Raw genomic sequence first — 18664 nt, 5'->3', positions numbered from 1 at the left:
GTGTGTGTGTGTGTGTGTGTGTGTGTGTGTGTGTGTGTGTGTGTTAGAGAGCGCGAGAATGAGAGCGTGCGTGCGCGTACACATGAATGAAGAAAAAACCGCTTTTGAAGCAGCAAATCAAGTTAGTCAAACAGCCGCTGGAAAACCGGAAGTGTCGACGCTTTGAGTAAAACGTTACAACATATGTGCGCGGGATAAGCTTTTATTTTGAAAGCCGTGACCGGAAGTCACTTGGTAAACCGGACGAGTTATTTTAAAGTCTCAAGTCTTGTAAACATGAGCCCTCACTAAAAGTTGGTGATGTTAATTTTATGGATAAAAATGTGGTGACAGAATGATTCGTATGGTTTTTAAACCAATAAACTTCGAGGTTTCTTACAGGGAAAACTCATTTTCATTTTATTTATTATTATTTTAAGAAACCAGCTTTAAAATCGTGCCAGCAATATACCCTGTCAATGATTTTTTTCTCACAAAAGATCAAAATTTGAAGCAGAACCTTGCACATTTTGTTCCTCAGAAGTTCATCTATTTTCTTAAATATCCATAAGTAAATTTGTTTTGGTCTGATATTCACAAGTGGCTGTGATAAAAAAAGTAGATAATACACTGTCATTCAGTCACACTGATATAATTTATTTCATGGACAACCCCTCACATTGATACTTGTAAGTAAAAAGTATATACTCCCTCTTTCTGTGTTCATAAACAACTTTGCCAACTACTTCACATCACTAAAATATGTGTAAAAATTGAATTGTAAAGTCAAATAAATAAGTAACTGTATACATCTATATCTAGGTCCTTGCTCTTTTAAAGTCTCTTACCTTGCTCTTTGGTTTACCTCATTGTTTCTCCTTTTTGTTTTTGCTGCCTTTTCATTTAAAAATCTTTTTGCTCTTGATTTTCACCATAATGTTACCTCCATTGTTCTTTTTTGTATAAATTGTATTTGTATATATTCTTGTAAACATGGTCTCTGGCATCTGTTTCAAAGTCGACTGTGTCAAACTTGTTTTAAAAAAATCTGATGCACATAATACATCCACATAAGGGACTGTTCATTACTTGAGAGGAGAAGGAGTGGTGCAAAACTAGGGGGCATATCAAATAATTTTTTAAGCATTGGGGAGGGGCTTATGTTTTTTGTTGGCTTAGGGGAGAGGCATACAACTTAAAATGGTGGTAATTTGTGTTTATTTTACCACAGATTTTTTAAAGAAAACATGCTTTCCAAAGCTGTACAGGTTTGAAGGGCATGTTTTCTTTAAAAATCGCCAGAATTACACCATATATCACAGCCAGAAACTGTAAAAACAGAAATTATCATTATATTTTCAAATTTCTGATGGTCAAATTATCATCAGAAATTTGTCGGATGATGACTTCTATCAGAAAAAACAAAAACCTAACCAAATCTGATCTGAGCTTAAAATAGTGATATTTTATCAAAATCACTTTAGTCTACATGTCTCAATTAAAATTTTGCCATCAATAAACCTTTGCACTAACTAGCCAGCATGCACAACAAGAGTCAAAAACCAAGGCTTTCTTCAATTCCAGGATTTCGTCTTCAATTTTTAACTTGAAACATAAAGGGGTAAGTTTTTAAAATCTATCAACTAATGTATGGTCAATCTAGGGTCATGCATTTTCACCCTAGTCAGCCAGGGAGGCTCAAGGAAAAATATTCGTAGCTTTGGAGAAAAATAAAATATGAAAGGAGTCACACCCCTGCCACCCCCTACTCTGACAAATACAGAACAGTCCCTAATATGAGTGGTTGTTATCAATAATGGTTGGTTAGCTAACTTTGCTAGCTGTTAGCTAACTAGGTTGCCATGGAAGATTACAGTTAGCTTAACAACGTAGTTGCTAGTTCATCACGTTTCTAATTTATAACGCCTTCGAAAGCGACTTTTACCAGTTGGAAACTGAATTAGCCTGATTTTACCTTCAAATGTATCATTATTTTGTTAGCCATACATGCTAACAGCTAATTAAACGCACATGAAGAACGTCGTCCTCCTGTTTTTAAAGCTGAAGCCTGACTAATTTAACCGATTCAAATAAATCTTTATTTTTACCTTTAAACTTTTAACAAAACTCGAAAAACTAAAAAATATTAAAGTCTACTTTGACAGTACCATTAAATCGCGTTACAAGTCTTACACGTCTGTCCTTCCTTACCATTGACGTTTTCATGAGTTTCGGTAGTTTTTATTGTTTTTATGACGACAACGAACAGGAAGCTGAAATAATAGCTTAAAGTATTTTGTGTATCTTTACATCTCCCTCGTACAGTTTAATGTTGTCTGTCTGTTTTAGTTTTTATTTATTTCCTCTTGTTCTGGGTGATATTGATTCATATATGTTAAAATTATAATTTTCAGTGTTATAAAACAAATGTCTCTGTACAATGCAGTTTTATTTGAAATATAATCATTAAAAAAAATAATTTCGGGAATTTTAATCAATAACCAGGTTTAACTTACCCTAATTATGTGACCTTTCTATTCCTCTTCCACACAGTGAACTGCCTCGTTGATTTATAACTGTACTCTATGTAGCGCTTGTGCACCACCTACCGGAGGACACAAGTATCACAGGTACACCATTTTCCTTTCTTTTTTTTATTACAATACAGATCTACATTGTGGTACATTATACAAAAAAAGTATTAAAAACATCTACATTGCAAGTTCAAAAGAAGTGCACAAAATTAAAAACAGACTTTCTGAAAGGCTCTACACCAGTTATCAAAACGTCAGTTTAAAAAAAAAAAGTTTTTGCAATAAATAAATATAAATTACACGAGAATCGTGACAAGGTCAGGTAATTCATTAAGGCACATCTCACATCCCAAAATGTACCTCGCAAAAACAATATGGCAACTCCCTAAGGACAAAAACAAGCTTATTTTCCCAGCGTAAAAGGGAGCAGCATTTCTCCTTTTAATAAGAATCATAAAACATGTTCAGCATTTAAACTACCCTGCCGCAGAAAAGTTTATATATTAAGCAACTTTACAGAACATCACCTGTCAATTCATGAAGTTTGAGATTGGTTACAGTAATAATGAGAAGAAAAAAAAACACGAAACAAAAAAAAAGCAACTGTGTCACTTCAGTATTAATTAGAGACAGTATACACCATGGCTTGACCTGCAGTCTGAGCATTATTTTACATGACATACGCATGAAAAGCCTTGAGACAATTATGAATTTTGATTAGGAAAATGTAAAATTATTGCTGAGATAATGGGTGCTTTTTACAAGCCAATTTGGTTGAGTAAGGATCCATCACTTTACACTATTAGAGTGAAAGCGACAGACAGCCCCAGAGCACTTCTCACATTCAAAATGTCTGCATAGTTTGAACTTTGACAATTGCTTTTGAAAATAAATCACAGCAATGGTAATCACACAATTTCTCTAACAGTATTTTTCTGGCAAAAAAAGTAGAGTAACCATAAATCATGTTTCCTGTATGTTCAGTTTCTGACCATTGCATGCCATTAGCACTCAAACACACAAGCAACATCGCAGCTCACTGATGACGCTGCAATTAAAAATCTACAGTTCCCTGCAGCGTACACATATTTATGCAGAGTTTTAAACGTCTTTACAGAAATACGTCTGAGAAAATGTGTGAAAATGTGATAAAACCTATTAACTGGCCTAGCGTAAAAATACATGTCTTCAGCACCTTTCAGACAAACAAAAACATTTTCTTTACAGAAGTAGTGCTTTGCCATTTCTGTAATTTAAAAGGTTTTGGATGTACCGAGAGCCAAAACACTGTGTATTTACAAAATCCATTTTAAAAACATTTGCTTTATAACATGCATTGTCATTTCATTGGAGGCTGTACAAAAGAAATAAATAAATCACTTTTGTCATTCCAAAAGGCGAAGGAATGTACTGCATGCATGGTCTAACCACATCTATCCGAGTCATTGTGCACCAACAAATCAAAATGGAGTGTTTCAAAACTTGTAGCGTGCTTCAGCTGTGAAAATGACGAGAGATTACACGCACATGCATCAAAAGCTCATTAAATTCATAGAACAGTTGTATTAATGATCCCTGGGGTAAACAACATCCTACAGACGCGTGCATTCACACATATGGAACAAACAGGTTGGAAAACATTGCAGCAACATGTTGAAGAGTCATTCCAACATACACAAACAAAGCTGGTATTAGAATAGCTGGTGTTTTTCATATGCATACTTACAGTTTGAGAAAAATTACGAAGAAAAAAATAGAACAGTCTTGATATGTAAGAAAAAGTGACAAAATATTTACATAACGTTAATACAGAATAACCAAAGATTCAGAATCAGAAACGGAGCCTTGAGAAAAATTCGCTTCCTCAACCTATAAATAACACTAATGCCCATAATGCGTTCTTTTTTTTGCTTTTTCTGCTTTCTATAAAAAAAGAAAAATCAACTCTATACAAAAGTTTAAAAAAATACCCATATAAAAAGGAACATTACGTGGAAAAGAAACGTCTAACTAACAGGTCTAATTAGGGGGGGAGTGGAAATGAGAGGTCTGCCACTGGAGACAAATCCAGGTGATGCCATGGATAACCCTACAGGGGGATTCAACAGGAGCAATCACCAGGTTTCTTTCATGTCTTCTGGCAGCTGTGGAGGAAGTGTGTCTGGAAGGTGTGCGGCCGCCTGCGTGGACGCCAGAGTCTTTTGTTTTTTGGAACTGCAGCAGGGCTTGAAGAGTCGAGGATCAATGATGACCTCTCCAAACCGCCCCTTATAGACGATCCCACAGCACACCTTTTGCCTAAACAGGAAAAAAGACACAGTTAAATCATATTAAAAAGCACAGATTAATTTATTAAACTTGCCCTATCGCATTGCCAAATACAAAGCTTTTCAATGAGAGCAGCAGCTCACCTTTTCCAGTACGAACGGTCCAGGAAGGAGAAGATGGAGGGAGTCGGGCGTCTTTGTTTGGACTCGATGTCTGAACCATCATCTGACTGGTTGCTGTAACTGGGCGACTGCGCTGGAGACACACTGGAGGTGGTGCTGTGGGCGTCTGAGTCTGCTTAGTAAACAAAATAAATACTTCAACATTGCCATCAAATTGATTTAACCAATTTCTGACTATACTTCAGTTAAGTTTATACAATAACTTAACAACTGATCTAATAGGCACAAAGTGACAATTAAATAAATAAAAAAAAAAATTAAATTAAATAAATCCAAATTAGGATGAAAGTAGGTCAACAAACAGCCTAGATTCAAACTAGGGCGAAAACTACCAATTATGTTTATTATCAATTAATCTTTTTTTCTAGATTTTTTTGGGTCTTAAAAACAAAGTCAGAAAATAATGAAAATGTCTGTAGCATTCTACTAAAGCCCAAATCTGCTTGTTTTGTCTGACCAACATTCCAAAACCTAAACATGTTCTTCATCAAAGAAGATTGATAAAATGAAATTTTCACATTTAAGATGCCATAAACAGTTCATACAGGGTTCATACAGCTTAAAGCAAATGCAATTTAAGGCTTTTCATAATGTCACTCAATTTTTTTAATAAAAAACCCCAAACAAACAAAAAATAATAATAATAAAAATTCATAAATACATGAATGTGGTAAATTTAAAAAAAAAAAAAATCAGGTTACCAATTCTTTTAAATTTTATAAGGCAAAATCAGAAAAAAATTGCGAAATTTTACTTTGCATGTCTGATCATTTGTTAGACTCAAAAGATTGGTTTAAGACATTATAATACCAGTTAAGGCTTTGTTTTTAGATCAATGAATTCAAGGCCTTTAAGACTTTAAGGATCCGCAAAAACCCCATTCTGGCATTTTTTCCTTTACATAATAAATCCCCAACTTATCAATAATGAAAATTGTTGCTGATTAATTTTCTGATTAATCTGAAATTTTCTGATGTGAACCAAAAAATACTGCAGCTACACAGTGCATGCTCTAACCCAAAGAGCCACAAGATGCTGCTGTTACAGTCATTTTTATTTGGGCTTCGATGAAAACGACAACAAAAACAAAACTGACATTGGGTCAAATTGCATTTATGTGTGTCACCTTCATGTTAGGCACTTTCTTGTGCTTTAATTTTACCTTCTGTTAACAACAACAACATATAGTCCTTGTGTGACAAATTCAAATTTTTAAAATATAAGCGAAATCTCACAACACATGCAAGTTGCTTGGTAATATATTTTAACTTACTTTGTCTCTTTAATTTGTGAAGCTTCTTTAGTTTGCTTTTCTTCTTTCCATCGCCGTTCTTGATCTTCTTGGGTTTTGTCATCTTGAAGCCTGGTCCAGCTCGGGCATCCACCACCTGAGTCACACCAGGCAAAACATCAAGTCAGTTTAAAGTTATGACATGGCAACTGGACAATTTGGTGCTCATTACTGTGTGCACACATCACTTACATGGTTCCAGTTCTTCTTGGAGCCATTGGGAAGCTTCTTCCACCTCTTCACCAGCAGCACACAGGCATTGCAAATATCTCCAACACGGTCTTCTGACAACCTTTGGGAAAATGAATGAATGAAGAGTGATTGCAAAAGTTGAAGCTGATGCATTCATTTTATTTTCAGTTCATACACAAACACACACGCGCGCAAAACACAATACAGACGTGTCATATGAATGAATGAATGAGAGCGGTTACCCAAAACAGAGCCCGAACGTCTCCTCATATCGACTGCTGTCTGTGAAGCGTGAGCTGGAGGACTTGGTCTTGCAGATGCAACAGCCGTCGTTACTCCGGTAGATCTTTGACTTGTGGAAGCCAAACATAGTCTGCTTGTTGGTTGGTGTTATGGCAAAAAATCTGGAAACGGAAAACAAAGCTCGGTAATGAGCGCCCTGGATGTCTGCAGACAGTTGTGCTTTCTACTACCGAAAAGGGGGCGGTCCCTACACGCACGCACACACATACAGACACAACCGAGACACTCTTAACCCATAAATTAAACATATCCTGTATGAAAGTCACGTTTTAGGTCAGAGTAACGATGATGCATGACATATACAGAGCACAAACAACCGAATAAGCACGACTTGCTTTGGCTTAATCGACAACATGTAAGCATCTTAAGGAATTTAAAGTCAAGTCGCGGAAACACCAAAACAGCATAAAATTAACAGACAAGACTGCCATTATAGTAACATTATAACATCATGTCATTAGCTGGGTTAAAGTGACAAAACATAAATGACTAGTTATGTTACATTTGATGTGGTAGCAACGGGTACAGGCACCCGAACTTTCCAGCACTCTTCAGGGTTAACGTCTGGCGAGTCACAGAAACGTTACACCCACAACATAGCGTTTTACTACCGTCAACTGGCGCTAATGTTACTTTTCTCAACACCGGTCATTACATCGGAGACTTTGCGAATTTTCTAGCACAAACACAACGAAAACAGTTGGTGACATATATTGTTAAGTTGGAGATGTGTTTGCAGTGAAAACTCGACAACAAAAAGCGGGCAGCAGCGCTTTTTGAAGTGAAGAAACAAAAAGCTACCGGGCTATTCGCCGAATAATGTGTGTACGTTAACACGCGTGTCTGAATAACACGCAATTATCAGCTTAGTGCGGTTCGTGTATGTTCTCGATATTTTTGATTAAATGTAAAAAGTTGGGATTAAACCCATCTTCCCCTTTAAATTCAAACTTTTGCCCGCTCGAGCGCCAAATACGGCTCATTGTTGTTAGCTGTTAGCATGCTAGCTAGCCGAGTTCGCTACCATTACCACGCCACGCTCTCGTTCACTTCCACGTTATCCCATTGTCGTCTTTGTACACTTAGCTCGCAACAACTGGAAACGAACACGTCAGGCTACGACTGCACCACATCCCCATCAGTTTCTTCACACACAACTAATAAGTATAATGTGACAAATGTAATGTCTATACAAGAGAAATAACAGTGCACTTACTGAACAAAAACTTTGAATCTTCGCCGTATTCTTTCCACGCACTGCGCATGCTCTTACTACGACTGCATACAGCTGTCTATTAGAATATCATTAGCATAAAAAGCCGGAATGAAAGGAGTGAGCGTAGAATGACCATATAAGGAGTGCAGCCGTTGGGTTTGAACCTGGAGTCAACCAATCGCTGCTGTCCTCTCATACGCCTCACACGACATGTATGATGGGAGGTGTAGTGAACGAGCGGGAGGTCTCCGTGTGGTCCCAGTTGTTAACGGCTTTCTTTGGAACTCAAAGTCCCATAATCCACCTGGGTTAAGGCTTTAAAGAAAAACAGCTATTTGACATGGCGCGAACGAGTTTGTTTACATTTTCCCAGCTGAGAAAGCACACATAGTAGACAATATTACAGCGCGTCTACACTTAAATCACTGCTGTTAGTTTTCAATTTATTTATTTGACATAAAAGTGACTTTAATTAGACATAAATTTAATTTTTAAATTATGTTTTGGAATATTTTGCTTTTAATAAATTGAACAAAAGTTGACCAAAATACAGCCAACAATTATTTTCATTTACAATTAATGTTTTAATTTTTTTTGGACTATATTTTCTCAGCTGAGAGAGCACATATGGCCAATATTATAAATATACTTACAGTGTTAAGAGATGTTTTTGGGATGTACAGATTATTAGTTACCCTGTTTAAATTGTAGTAAGTAATGTAACCATTTTAATTACTCAATGAAAGTATAAAATTAATGAAAAACTGATTGACTCTAATACAATTAAATATAAGTTTAACGCATTACAGATGCTTTATTCTTAATATATTTTTACACTGTACACTGTTGCTCACTTAGCAAACACTACATTACACAGCTATGTCAATAAATGTACAACAGTATTGGAAAACAAAAATATAAATTTCCCAAGATGCTCATGTGTGGGTCGTACACAGACGAGTACAACACAGTCATTCCAGACGTTGTTGGCACAGAAAAGAAGTCCTTCACATATTAAATCTCTTGTTCTGCACAGTATAGTTCAAAGTATGTAACGGAGGAGGGCCAGGTAACACCTCAAGACACCCCGGTATGGAGTCTGTAGGGGGGTTGAATTTTCTGTTTGTGGATATTGCATAGCAAGAAACAATGATGACAAAATCAGGAGTGGGAAGGAGCTGTCCTTTTGGCTCCTCACATGGGAAGCAGGAGATCATCCCTTATCACGAGGAGTCTACACGGATCATCACACTGTTCAGAGAAGAGGGCAGATGTAGTGTCAGGGCTGGGATGATGGTTGGGGAAAGGGCTGGCTGGAGGTATTTACACGAAGGCTGTCTTTGTGATCCACTGTGCACGGAAAGCTGGGTCAAGCATCTCTTGTCGGACTTGTGTGTGGAACACAAGCAAAGACTCGGGGTATTTTCCTTTATCCAGCCGAATATAACGTCCATCACTGGATACAGCGTTGAGCCACACAGTCTTATTATCATGCAAGAAGGATCGTTTCTCTGCTGAAGGTATTCCATGGAAAAGATCTGCATACTAGTACATTTCTCCGGCCTACAGGCCCAAATGTAACAGCCGTTATTTCCATGTAGGTGAATCATATTTCACACTACAAACCCCCTGTCATACACATACTTATAAAGCATACTTCTACATCATTTGCTTTAAGCTCTGCGTAATGACATTGGAATCTGAGTTGACAACAGAGCAAGCAACTTGACTGATTTAACAAAATAATACTGTTTTTCTCTGAAAATATATTAACAGTTTTGATCCTCCCTTTCCATTAAATATAGCCATTGTCAGCAGTTCACGATAACAATGAAAATATTTAGCTTTCAATAAAACATTATAGCACAAGTAGGTCATCGTCGATAATGTGAAAATTATGGTTCATAATAGAAAACATATTTTTAACATCTAATGGCAACATCATCGAGGATAAAAATAACAACATATCTTGAAAGGCTCATTGCACTTCATATATGGCAATTGTAACAGTAGCTTTAATATAAGCCAGAGAATGTCCTTTGTTCAAGTCGGTTTCCTGCATATAAAAGGTTCAGTTATTCTTTTTAGTGGTCCCCAGTGATCGTCCTGGTCGGGTACAACTGGTGGGAGGTTGGTTTGGTTTCAGATACCAACGCCTTTGACGAGCGAAGCCTCCAGGGTGATGTTGAACTCCTGCAGAGTCTGTAGCACTCTGATCAGTGAGTTAACCAACGAGCGGTCCTTCATCAGTGCGGTGTCTTCGTACATCTGAGCAGTGATTGGACAGTCTGCGAGCAGAGCGATCCAGTGATGAAGCAAATGGTCTCTGAGAAAAGAAGACACATGTGTTAAGTCAAAACAGCACCAGAGACTGTCAGTAGTTACTGCATATCCCAGTTCTCCAAAAAAGTAATTTCAAACCGTGGCAATGTAAAGGCTAATTTCAAGAACAAACAACATTAAACTGTAATTTAAAATCTCTTCCTCTACAAATGCTTGTTGAAAAACTGTAATACTGAAATTAAAAATTATTTTCATTAGTGATTCATTTGTAATTTATTCAATGCATTGATTATTTGTTTGGCCTATAAAATGTTGTCACAATGTCCCCAAGCACGAGGCGATGTCTTACTTTTATTTGTCCAAGCAACAGTCAAAAACAATGATATGAAACAGACAGAAGCAGCTATTTCTCACACTCAAGAAGCTGGAACAATGAACGAAGTTTGGTATTTCTTTCTTGATAAATGACACAAACAGTTGCTCCATCATCCAAAATGTTGGCAATAAATTTTCTAGCAATCGAATATTCAATTACTTAACTAATTGTTGTGATGCCACTTTTTTGTACAGATGAGTCAAACATAGAAAAGGATAAAAATCACTGTGCACTCAATGCACAGAAACATCCACCCATCTTCAGGGGAAACTAAAGGAAACCAATTAAATATCTGATACTTAGAGAATCCTCAAAGGAGAGATTGTTTTCACTTGACTTCCTGCAGGTCAGGATGAAAGGTCAGACACAGAGTGGAGCATCATTTCAGCAGGAATGATTAATTTGTATCCTGGGGGCTTAGGCTTGATTTATAGTTGTGGTATAGTGGTAATTCATTTTGATCCTTGTTAACAGTTTTCCAAAAGCAATGCTCATAACAAAGAATATATAACATTAAGGCATTAAATCAAAAGGAAAACAATGTGGTTATGAGGTAGATACAAAGACTATAGACGTATCACAACCAAAGTGTCTTTAACTATTCCAACCTGCTGCCTAAAAGTCCCCCAGTCTGAAGTATGCTGAGGAGAAGAATGTCACTCTGCAACTTAAATCTTGTGTTTACTAAACAAGTTTGATCACATCCACTCTGAAGACTGAACTTCATTTAACTAACATTTAAATATGTTCACTACACCTAAATGTGTTTCTGGTGGTTAGCGGGTGCTGTCAGCCTACCTTGCACCCAGACAGACGAGCATCTGGAACTTCCCGTCCTTGCCGATGTTTCTGGACGTGTTGTTGATGGCGCGCATGAAGCGGCAGAAGTGGCGCACTCTGGTTTGCCAGTTTTCATCTGGAGTCACCTCCCGCTGCTCCGCACTTTCAAAGTACACTTGTGACTTTTCTGTTAAAGCAAATAATAATAATGACAATTAAACAAGTAACAACTGATCACACAGTAATATGAGTAATATGGAGGTCTGTTTGAGGGAATACTTGAGTGTTTGATGGTGGAAACATTTGGACTTTGGGTGGAGTGGAAACTGCTTATAGTGATAGCTGTTGCAGTGATCAACCGCTTCAATGGATCTGAATCACGCCTATACAAATGCTGTTAAAATAACTGGCCTATAGTAAACAGGTAGTCCACCTACAGTGTTCATGTTGGGTCTTTTCATATGTGACAGCATTTGGGAAACTATTTCTTTTTATGCTACTCCTGTAGGAGCCAGAATGTGTATTTAACCATTGCTGTTTATTATTTGTTTAGGCTGCACACGTTCTTTTGGTCACGTATAGTTCCAGTAGTTGTTACTGACACCTGTTCATTCACTGGTGAGGCGGCTCTTAGACAAAGAGGGTGAGTTTTTGGCTCAAACATCATGTAATATTTCATCTCATCTCATTTTGCTTTCGTTATCTCAGTTGTCTGTTTAATAAATCACCATAAAACGCATCCTTGGACTTTAGCATGGAGTCACAGTTATGAGCCTGCTCAGCCTCTTGGCGGCGTTTTCATTGATAGTGTAGTCGCTACAACTCCCATGACACTTTGCATCACGGTACCCATCTGCTGCCACCTGGCTACGTGAGGCTGGTGCTGCCTGCACACTGCAATTATGACGGTAAAAAGAAAGTCATTTTCTGTCTATGAAAAACGTAGTCTCCTCAAAGCGTCTGGCTGCTAGAGATAGAAATAGAAAAGGAATGTGCACAGGGAAAGCACCTGTGGGTGAAGCCAGCCTCGTCATGTGAATCGGTAACGCTCGGTCACATAATGCCTCAGGAATGAGATAGCTGTATTTTGAAACAGTCAATACAATTCAGTATATATCAAGGCTGTCCATTTCATTACTTTATGTTAATATAATAAACATACAAATGTCAATCAAACAGAGATCTGCATGAGAAATAAAGCAGTTAGAGTTATAATCAACTTATAGTGATCAATTTGGCCTGCACAGACGTGATCACTAAGCGGTTTCCACTTTATAAGGGCGTAATGATGTCGAGTCTTTACCCAAGAAGTCCCAGATGAAAACATTCTTAAAGAGTCGGGGTGATTTGAAACCGTGCTGGAAAACTTGCTCCAGAGCCCAGACAAGGCCGTACTCCCCGCAGAGGAGAAGAGTCAGACTGCCTCTCTGCGAAGAGCAAACACAACAGGAAAATTCAAGCAGTTAGAACTGATTATAAGATTGTTGTTTTCTCATATGTGACAAATAGATGGAGAACTTTCTAGATACTATTCTTAACAGCTCCTCAGATCCAGTTATCTCATTAAAATGACAACTTCACTTTCCCATATCTTGCAGAAAAAGAAGTCTAAGGTACAGAGTATACTGGACACAGCTGTCTCATATGTGGATAAAATGTGCATAAAAAGTAGAATATAACAGCATCTATATTCAAATGGTGACAGACATACAGCAGAATACAAAGTGCATTTCAATTGTAGACATTCTTTATTCTTAGGTTCCCTACATTGTTCTGTCAGTACTGTAAAGAGGTGGAGTTGAGAGTGAAGGGGATTTCCCTGTGAAAAAAAAAACCCTTTGTACTTTGTATAAACAGTGAATCACTCCTGAAACCTATAATCAACAGTTTAGTTGCAATAGGTGTGTCCTTTGAATTATAATTATCACCCCGTGTCCCTTAATAAGTAACAATTAGCAGTGTTGGTGCTTTATACAACAGAAAAAATAATTCTTGGCCAGGACAAATGATGAAGAACAATACCAACTTCTAAAAAGACTCAGAAATAATTCTCCTTTAATGTTTGAACAATGTGAGATCCACCACACAGCGCTCAGTTACTGAGGGGCTCGGGGACCACCAGAGCTGAGAGCTGCTTTTCTTCATTTGTGATGAATAATAGAACTACATGTTGGGGCTCGTCTAGACTGCCGTCTCTCACCTCCTTCTCCGGTTTGTGGAAGTGCTTCACAATCCCATTGATGGCCTCTCCCACTCCCTCCTGGATCTGACCTGTGTTTAGCTCTGGATGAGAAGAAAAGATGCAAACAAAGATGCTGTGAGACAACACGAACAGACACGAGGAGGGGAAAAGTCTCATCCAGGTTTTTATACACTGTACTTGTCAATGTGAAGGTATTAAGAACAAAACTTCAAGCATTAGAGAGCAGAAAAAAGTGGACAACAATGTCATCTCATGCACGTTTCCCCTCAGCTAGAATGTAACAACAAGTCTACACACCACTATTATTTATGCTGACCTTACGTTAAGTGACTTGTCAAGCAATTTCACTGTCACAGACTTTGAATGTCAGAATAAAGTCATGAGAGCCTTGCTAGAGTTGTGGATCTTGGTCATTTGGTGTAACATGGTCATAAAACTCAGTCTTTGTTTTAGCTTGACGTTCTGATAAAATCAGCACCTCATCTACATCACTGAGCTCACTGTGCCCTGGGAGGATGCTGTGGAGGAGGCCTATGAGCACAAGTGAATGTGCTCCACCGAGACAGCATCTGACACTGAGCAACGCGGCTGGAAAGCGAAGGTTTGCCCAGTTGAAGTTGGCTGCAGAGGCTTTGTGGGCTTTGTTAACGACCAGGCTGCTTAAAGAAATGGGAATTCGAGGCCAAGCCCAGCGTCACGCCATCACAGCCCTCTCTGGAGCAGCCGAACAGGTAAGCTGGTGGCTATGGATTAAGAGGACAGACACCACCGGGGCCTCGAAATACCACTAACAACAGCAGGGTACCAGGTAGTAAAGGCAGAGGGGGGAGCACCTGGGACGCCAGGTGTTGCAGATGAGCCCTCTGGAGGTGTCGTGAGCCTGTCATCGAAACACCAGAGAAGGAGGGTACCCACCTGATGAACCCAGTAAAGCCTATCCTCCCTAAACCCCCAACCTCCCTTCCCCTATCAATTCGGAGTGAGCAAGAGCCCATGTGTAATTCAGTGTATCTGATCCACCTATTGGCACTTATTTTAGTGAAAAATCTTAATTTTTGAAGTGGTTCGCCTCTCAGTCCCACTGTCTCCTCCCACTAGAATAGCGCAGGTAACCAACAGAAGCTGGCAGCAAGTTGAGGCAACAAAATCCAAAATCTAAAGTTTCTACGCAAACAAATGGATAACAGATGCGGAATTGACAAGAACACAGTCAATATGTGACGCCTTTTATCTTGTGTTTCTAGAGTTATGCGTTTTGCGGACACATAAAGAATTGTTAATATGTCATATTTCTTAGAGGGAGTTTGGTGTAATATTTTCCTCCAGGAACAGGATGGAAGATAATCTCAAGGGAAATCGAGTTGTAGTCTTGGAAATAGTGACCCTGAAAGATCCCCGGTCTTCGCAAACTCCTCTAGTGTGACTAAAAACCCATGTTGTCTTTAGATCCAAAACAATGTCAGACTAAAAGTATTTTCAAAGTGTTGTAGTGTATGTTTGGCATTAGGTGTTGCTACAGATGACTCATGACTGTGCAGCTGAGTGACTTACTTGGTTTGCTGTTTGGCGAGATGGTAACAAACCTCCTCATCATCCCAGGCGACTGCTGCATCGGGGGTGTGCGGCACATCCTTTCATCGTTCTCAGTGCTGGGGGTCATCAGCTCTCCCACCAGGATCCTCTCCAGACTGCCGTCATCCACGCCTTTCCCTAACCACCTGCCACACGGAAACCTGCACAACAAACACATTTTGTTGATTGTTTTTTTTGAGAACTGTGTGGTGAAAGCAATATTGAAAGTGAGTAAGTTTCTCTCAAAAGACACACTCACTTGTAAGTGTGCCCCGTGATCTCATTGCGCACCACGACACACTCCACAAGCCACTTTGCGTAGAGCCCCGTGTTATCGTGACCCATCTGCACCGTGGTCAGCTTGCCAAGGTTCTGGCACTGAGAGGAGAGAAACGCACAGTGACATCAGGCACCAAAAATTAAAGTTAATTTCAGAAACACAAGACATTAGCTCATATTTTTATAGATAATTCAGATTTTTCATAATATTTTTCATAGTTTTGGTCCTTTTTATCTATCATTTGTTGTCCAACAGGAAACCTGCAGTCAGATGATTGTAATGGTTTAAACAAACAACCAAACTACCACACTTCTCTGGGAAACAATGGTCAAATTATTACTGAGACTGTCTGTCGCAAACATCTGATACAGTTTACAGGCCAACGTCTGAGATCAACCTTGGCCTATGAGGGACAACGCAAGCGTAGTGACCTTGCTTCTCTATCAATACCAAGATTTCAGGCTTGCTTACTCTCAGTTTAACCTTGAAATACAGTGGTTTAGATCATCAGGTTAAACAGTTAGCTTGTTTACAACCTGTCTGATCTTTTAACCACTCGTGTTTCTTGCTCTGTTGGACCTCACTGTAGTGATATCACAGTGTATCCTGGTCAGAAAATAAATGATGACTAAAACTACAAAACAGCCCTTGTAATAAAGAGGAGTCCTTTGCCTGAGACTCAACACCAACCTCAAAAGTGATCTCCAGAGTATTTCTGGGAACCTGCAGGACTCCAGTCTCTGCTAGCTCACCAGAAACACACACCCAAGGGTTGGCTGTGAACATGGAGCCACCCAGCTTCTTACTGGGAACAACCACCACGTGGTAGGGAATCACTGGAAGACAGAGAGGAGGGAAATGTCATCAGAACAAACTGGTAGTTTATTGTTTGCGTTGTCGAGCTGTTTGGTATCAAAGTAGGACTCACTGATGGTCGTAAAGACGTTGGTGAAACAGAAGTAATCCACAGCGTTAAAGGACAGAAGGTGGTAGAGGAACTGCTCCTTCTCATCATCACAGCGGAGGAAGGCGTATCGCTTGTACAGTTTTCTAGAAGGAAGAAAACAACTGTTAGGGAAAAGTAATGCTAATGATTTCTAAAATAATTAAGTTGCAAAACAGACAGACATTCCTCAACAGTGTCAGCAGCATGACAGATGATAAATCAACCTTGGATAACAAAGTGAGCACTGTTTGTTATAAAGTAGAACAAATGACATGTAAGGTCACAAAGGCAGACGGAATTCCCCTGACCCAGTTCACCACTCAGATATCAATTATGAAGAGGGCTGTGAATTATTCATGCGGCGGTGGACTACAGTATGATGCTGTGCAAAAAAGAGTTAATGTATTATAAATGGGCAGATCACACATCATCTTCATTTCATATGAGACAGACATTCCTCCAAACACAGAAAGAAGGTCAGGACCAGAAAATGTAAGGGGTAAAATAAAGATACTCAGAGATGTTTAAAATGTCGCAGAAAGACTTATAATTGTGAAACTGTAGCTGACAGCAGAGTTTGACTTTTGCTCACTTTGTAAGCTCGTGCTCTGACAGCAGCTGCTTTAGGTGTCTGGAGAGCAGCTTCTTCTCCATGGAGAGGCGAACCCAGGCTCTGGCCTTGCCCACATCTGTCTTGATCTCACTGATGTTCTGAATGTGTCTGCAAAGAAAATGACAGGTTCAGAGGTTAGAAGAGGTTTGGAGATCATACAGAAACACATACGCAAACATCAGGACCGTTTTCTTCCCATTTTCATCATGTTAAAAGTTTCTCTGTGCTCATCTGAAACTTCAGTTTAACGGGTACATATGCTGGAGACATACATGGAGAATGGACTTGTCTGTGCATATGTTTACATGCACACTAACATTCCACTCATGTTACAAATATTCCAAAATTGATATGGGTCATGTTAACAACATATTCTGTTTGGATTTTCTGAATTATGCTTTATTATTACTACTAAAGCATTTTCTGTTTAAGACATGGGGTATGTTGATATCATTCAGGTTTGAGGAGCAATTTCTGGACATGTATTCAGTGCATTCTGAAAATGCATCCTACTTTGTATTACAGTTTACAGCTGTATTTTGCCTTCTTACAGTCAGCTCCGTGCATTATTATGGATGCTTGGTACACACATGATAAACTACATGTAGGCATGTAAAGGAGTGTTCAATATTTTCTCATCTTCTGAAGATAAGAAAATATTGAACAATTTTAAAAAGAAGACAAAATGAACCAAATCAAATCATGTAAAAGAGTATTGTATTTTTATAAATAAGGCCAAAAAAACAGAAAACCATGTGCAGGAAGACCTCTTGTATCCAGAAGGTCTCTTTCACAAAATATAAAACAAATACCTCTAGACCCAAAGCTTTAACATTGTATTGCACTAACACAATCCTCAACCTGTCATTTATAATTTTCTTTCCCCTCTTATTTTTATACATTTATTCATTTATATTGCTCTCTCAGTTATTAATTTATTATTTTATTTTATTTTATCTTCAAATTCATACTTTTGAGGTGGGGGTGGGATTACATGTGTGTGTTTGTGTATGTCTTTGTTTATTGTTATTAAAATCAATAAAGATACCGCTGGAAAAAAATATATAAAGCGAACACTGGGCCCATGATACTGACGTCTATGACAATAAACTTATTATTTTCAGGTTGTGGACAAAACAAGACATTAGGGGAACACTGGCCGACTATTTTTTTTTTCTTTTTTTAATCATTTTTTGACATTTAATAAACCAAAAAACTAATTGATTAATTGAGAAAATAAATGAGGTGATTAATCAACAATGAAAAAAATGGTTAGTTGCAGCCCTAAGGTGAAGCCACAATGGTGATACAACTGCATTCATACACTGTAATACACAAGTCTGTGTCTAAACTGATGACAAGCAATTGTTTACAGCTGCTATTAACAATTATTTTCATTCATTTTTTGATGAAGTCTATAAAATGTCGAGTTTTTAGAACCCAAAGTGATGTCCTAAAATTGTTTGTTTTGTCCGACCAACAGCCAAATTATATTAGATACTCAATTTTCAGTGATATAAAACAGAGAAAAGCAGCAAATCCTCATGTGTGAAAAGCTGAAAGCAGGTTTTAATAATAAACAATATTGTAATAAACAAATTGTTTCAGCACTACAACTGAATGTTATCCAAAAACTCTAACGTTCT

At 38.3% G+C, this 18664-nt stretch overlaps 2 protein-coding genes across 6 annotated transcripts in view; both read right to left on the bottom strand.

Moving 5' to 3' along the window:
* Positions 1-2617: 2617 nt before the first annotated feature.
* On the bottom strand, positions 2618-8089 carry sinhcafl (SIN3-HDAC complex associated factor, like). Of its 2 annotated transcripts, none has more exons than XM_049599177.1 (6): positions 7966-8089; positions 6689-6850; positions 6447-6546; positions 6237-6351; positions 4925-5078; positions 2618-4811 (listed from the first exon to the last, which is right to left on the bottom strand). In XM_049599177.1, the coding sequence occupies exons 2-6, from the start codon at positions 6814-6816 to the stop codon at positions 4628-4630; spliced, it is 681 nt and encodes a 226-aa protein (XP_049455134.1). In that variant the 5' UTR covers positions 6817-6850; positions 7966-8089; the 3' UTR covers positions 2618-4627. The 2 variants fall into 2 exon arrangements, with proteins under 2 accessions (XP_049455134.1, XP_049455141.1); XM_049599184.1 differs by having other exon boundaries at positions 4925-5075.
* A 666-nt stretch (positions 8090-8755) lies between these two features.
* dennd5a (DENN/MADD domain containing 5A) overlaps positions 8756-18664 on the bottom strand; it is a 42674-nt gene continuing 32765 nt past the window's right edge. For all 4 annotated transcript variants that reach the window (XM_049596998.1, XM_049597004.1, XM_049597011.1 and 1 more), the window contains 9 exons: positions 16998-17126; positions 16388-16509; positions 16150-16295; positions 15439-15557; positions 15159-15340; positions 13605-13687; positions 12708-12831; positions 11423-11591; positions 8756-10291 (listed from right to left, as the gene is read on the bottom strand). In XM_049596998.1, coding sequence (XP_049452955.1) covers positions 10108-10291; positions 11423-11591; positions 12708-12831; positions 13605-13687; positions 15159-15340; positions 15439-15557; positions 16150-16295; positions 16388-16509; positions 16998-17126 — 1258 coding nt within the window. In that variant the 3' untranslated portion in view covers positions 8756-10107. The remainder of the gene's footprint in view (positions 10292-11422; positions 11592-12707; positions 12832-13604; positions 13688-15158; positions 15341-15438; positions 15558-16149; positions 16296-16387; positions 16510-16997; positions 17127-18664) is intronic.

This window comes from Epinephelus fuscoguttatus, linkage group LG2 (assembly GCF_011397635.1).
Source record: "Epinephelus fuscoguttatus linkage group LG2, E.fuscoguttatus.final_Chr_v1".
NCBI classification, from domain to species: Eukaryota; Metazoa; Chordata; class Actinopteri; order Perciformes; family Serranidae; genus Epinephelus; species Epinephelus fuscoguttatus.
This window is presented reverse-complemented; position numbering and strand designations above follow the sequence as displayed.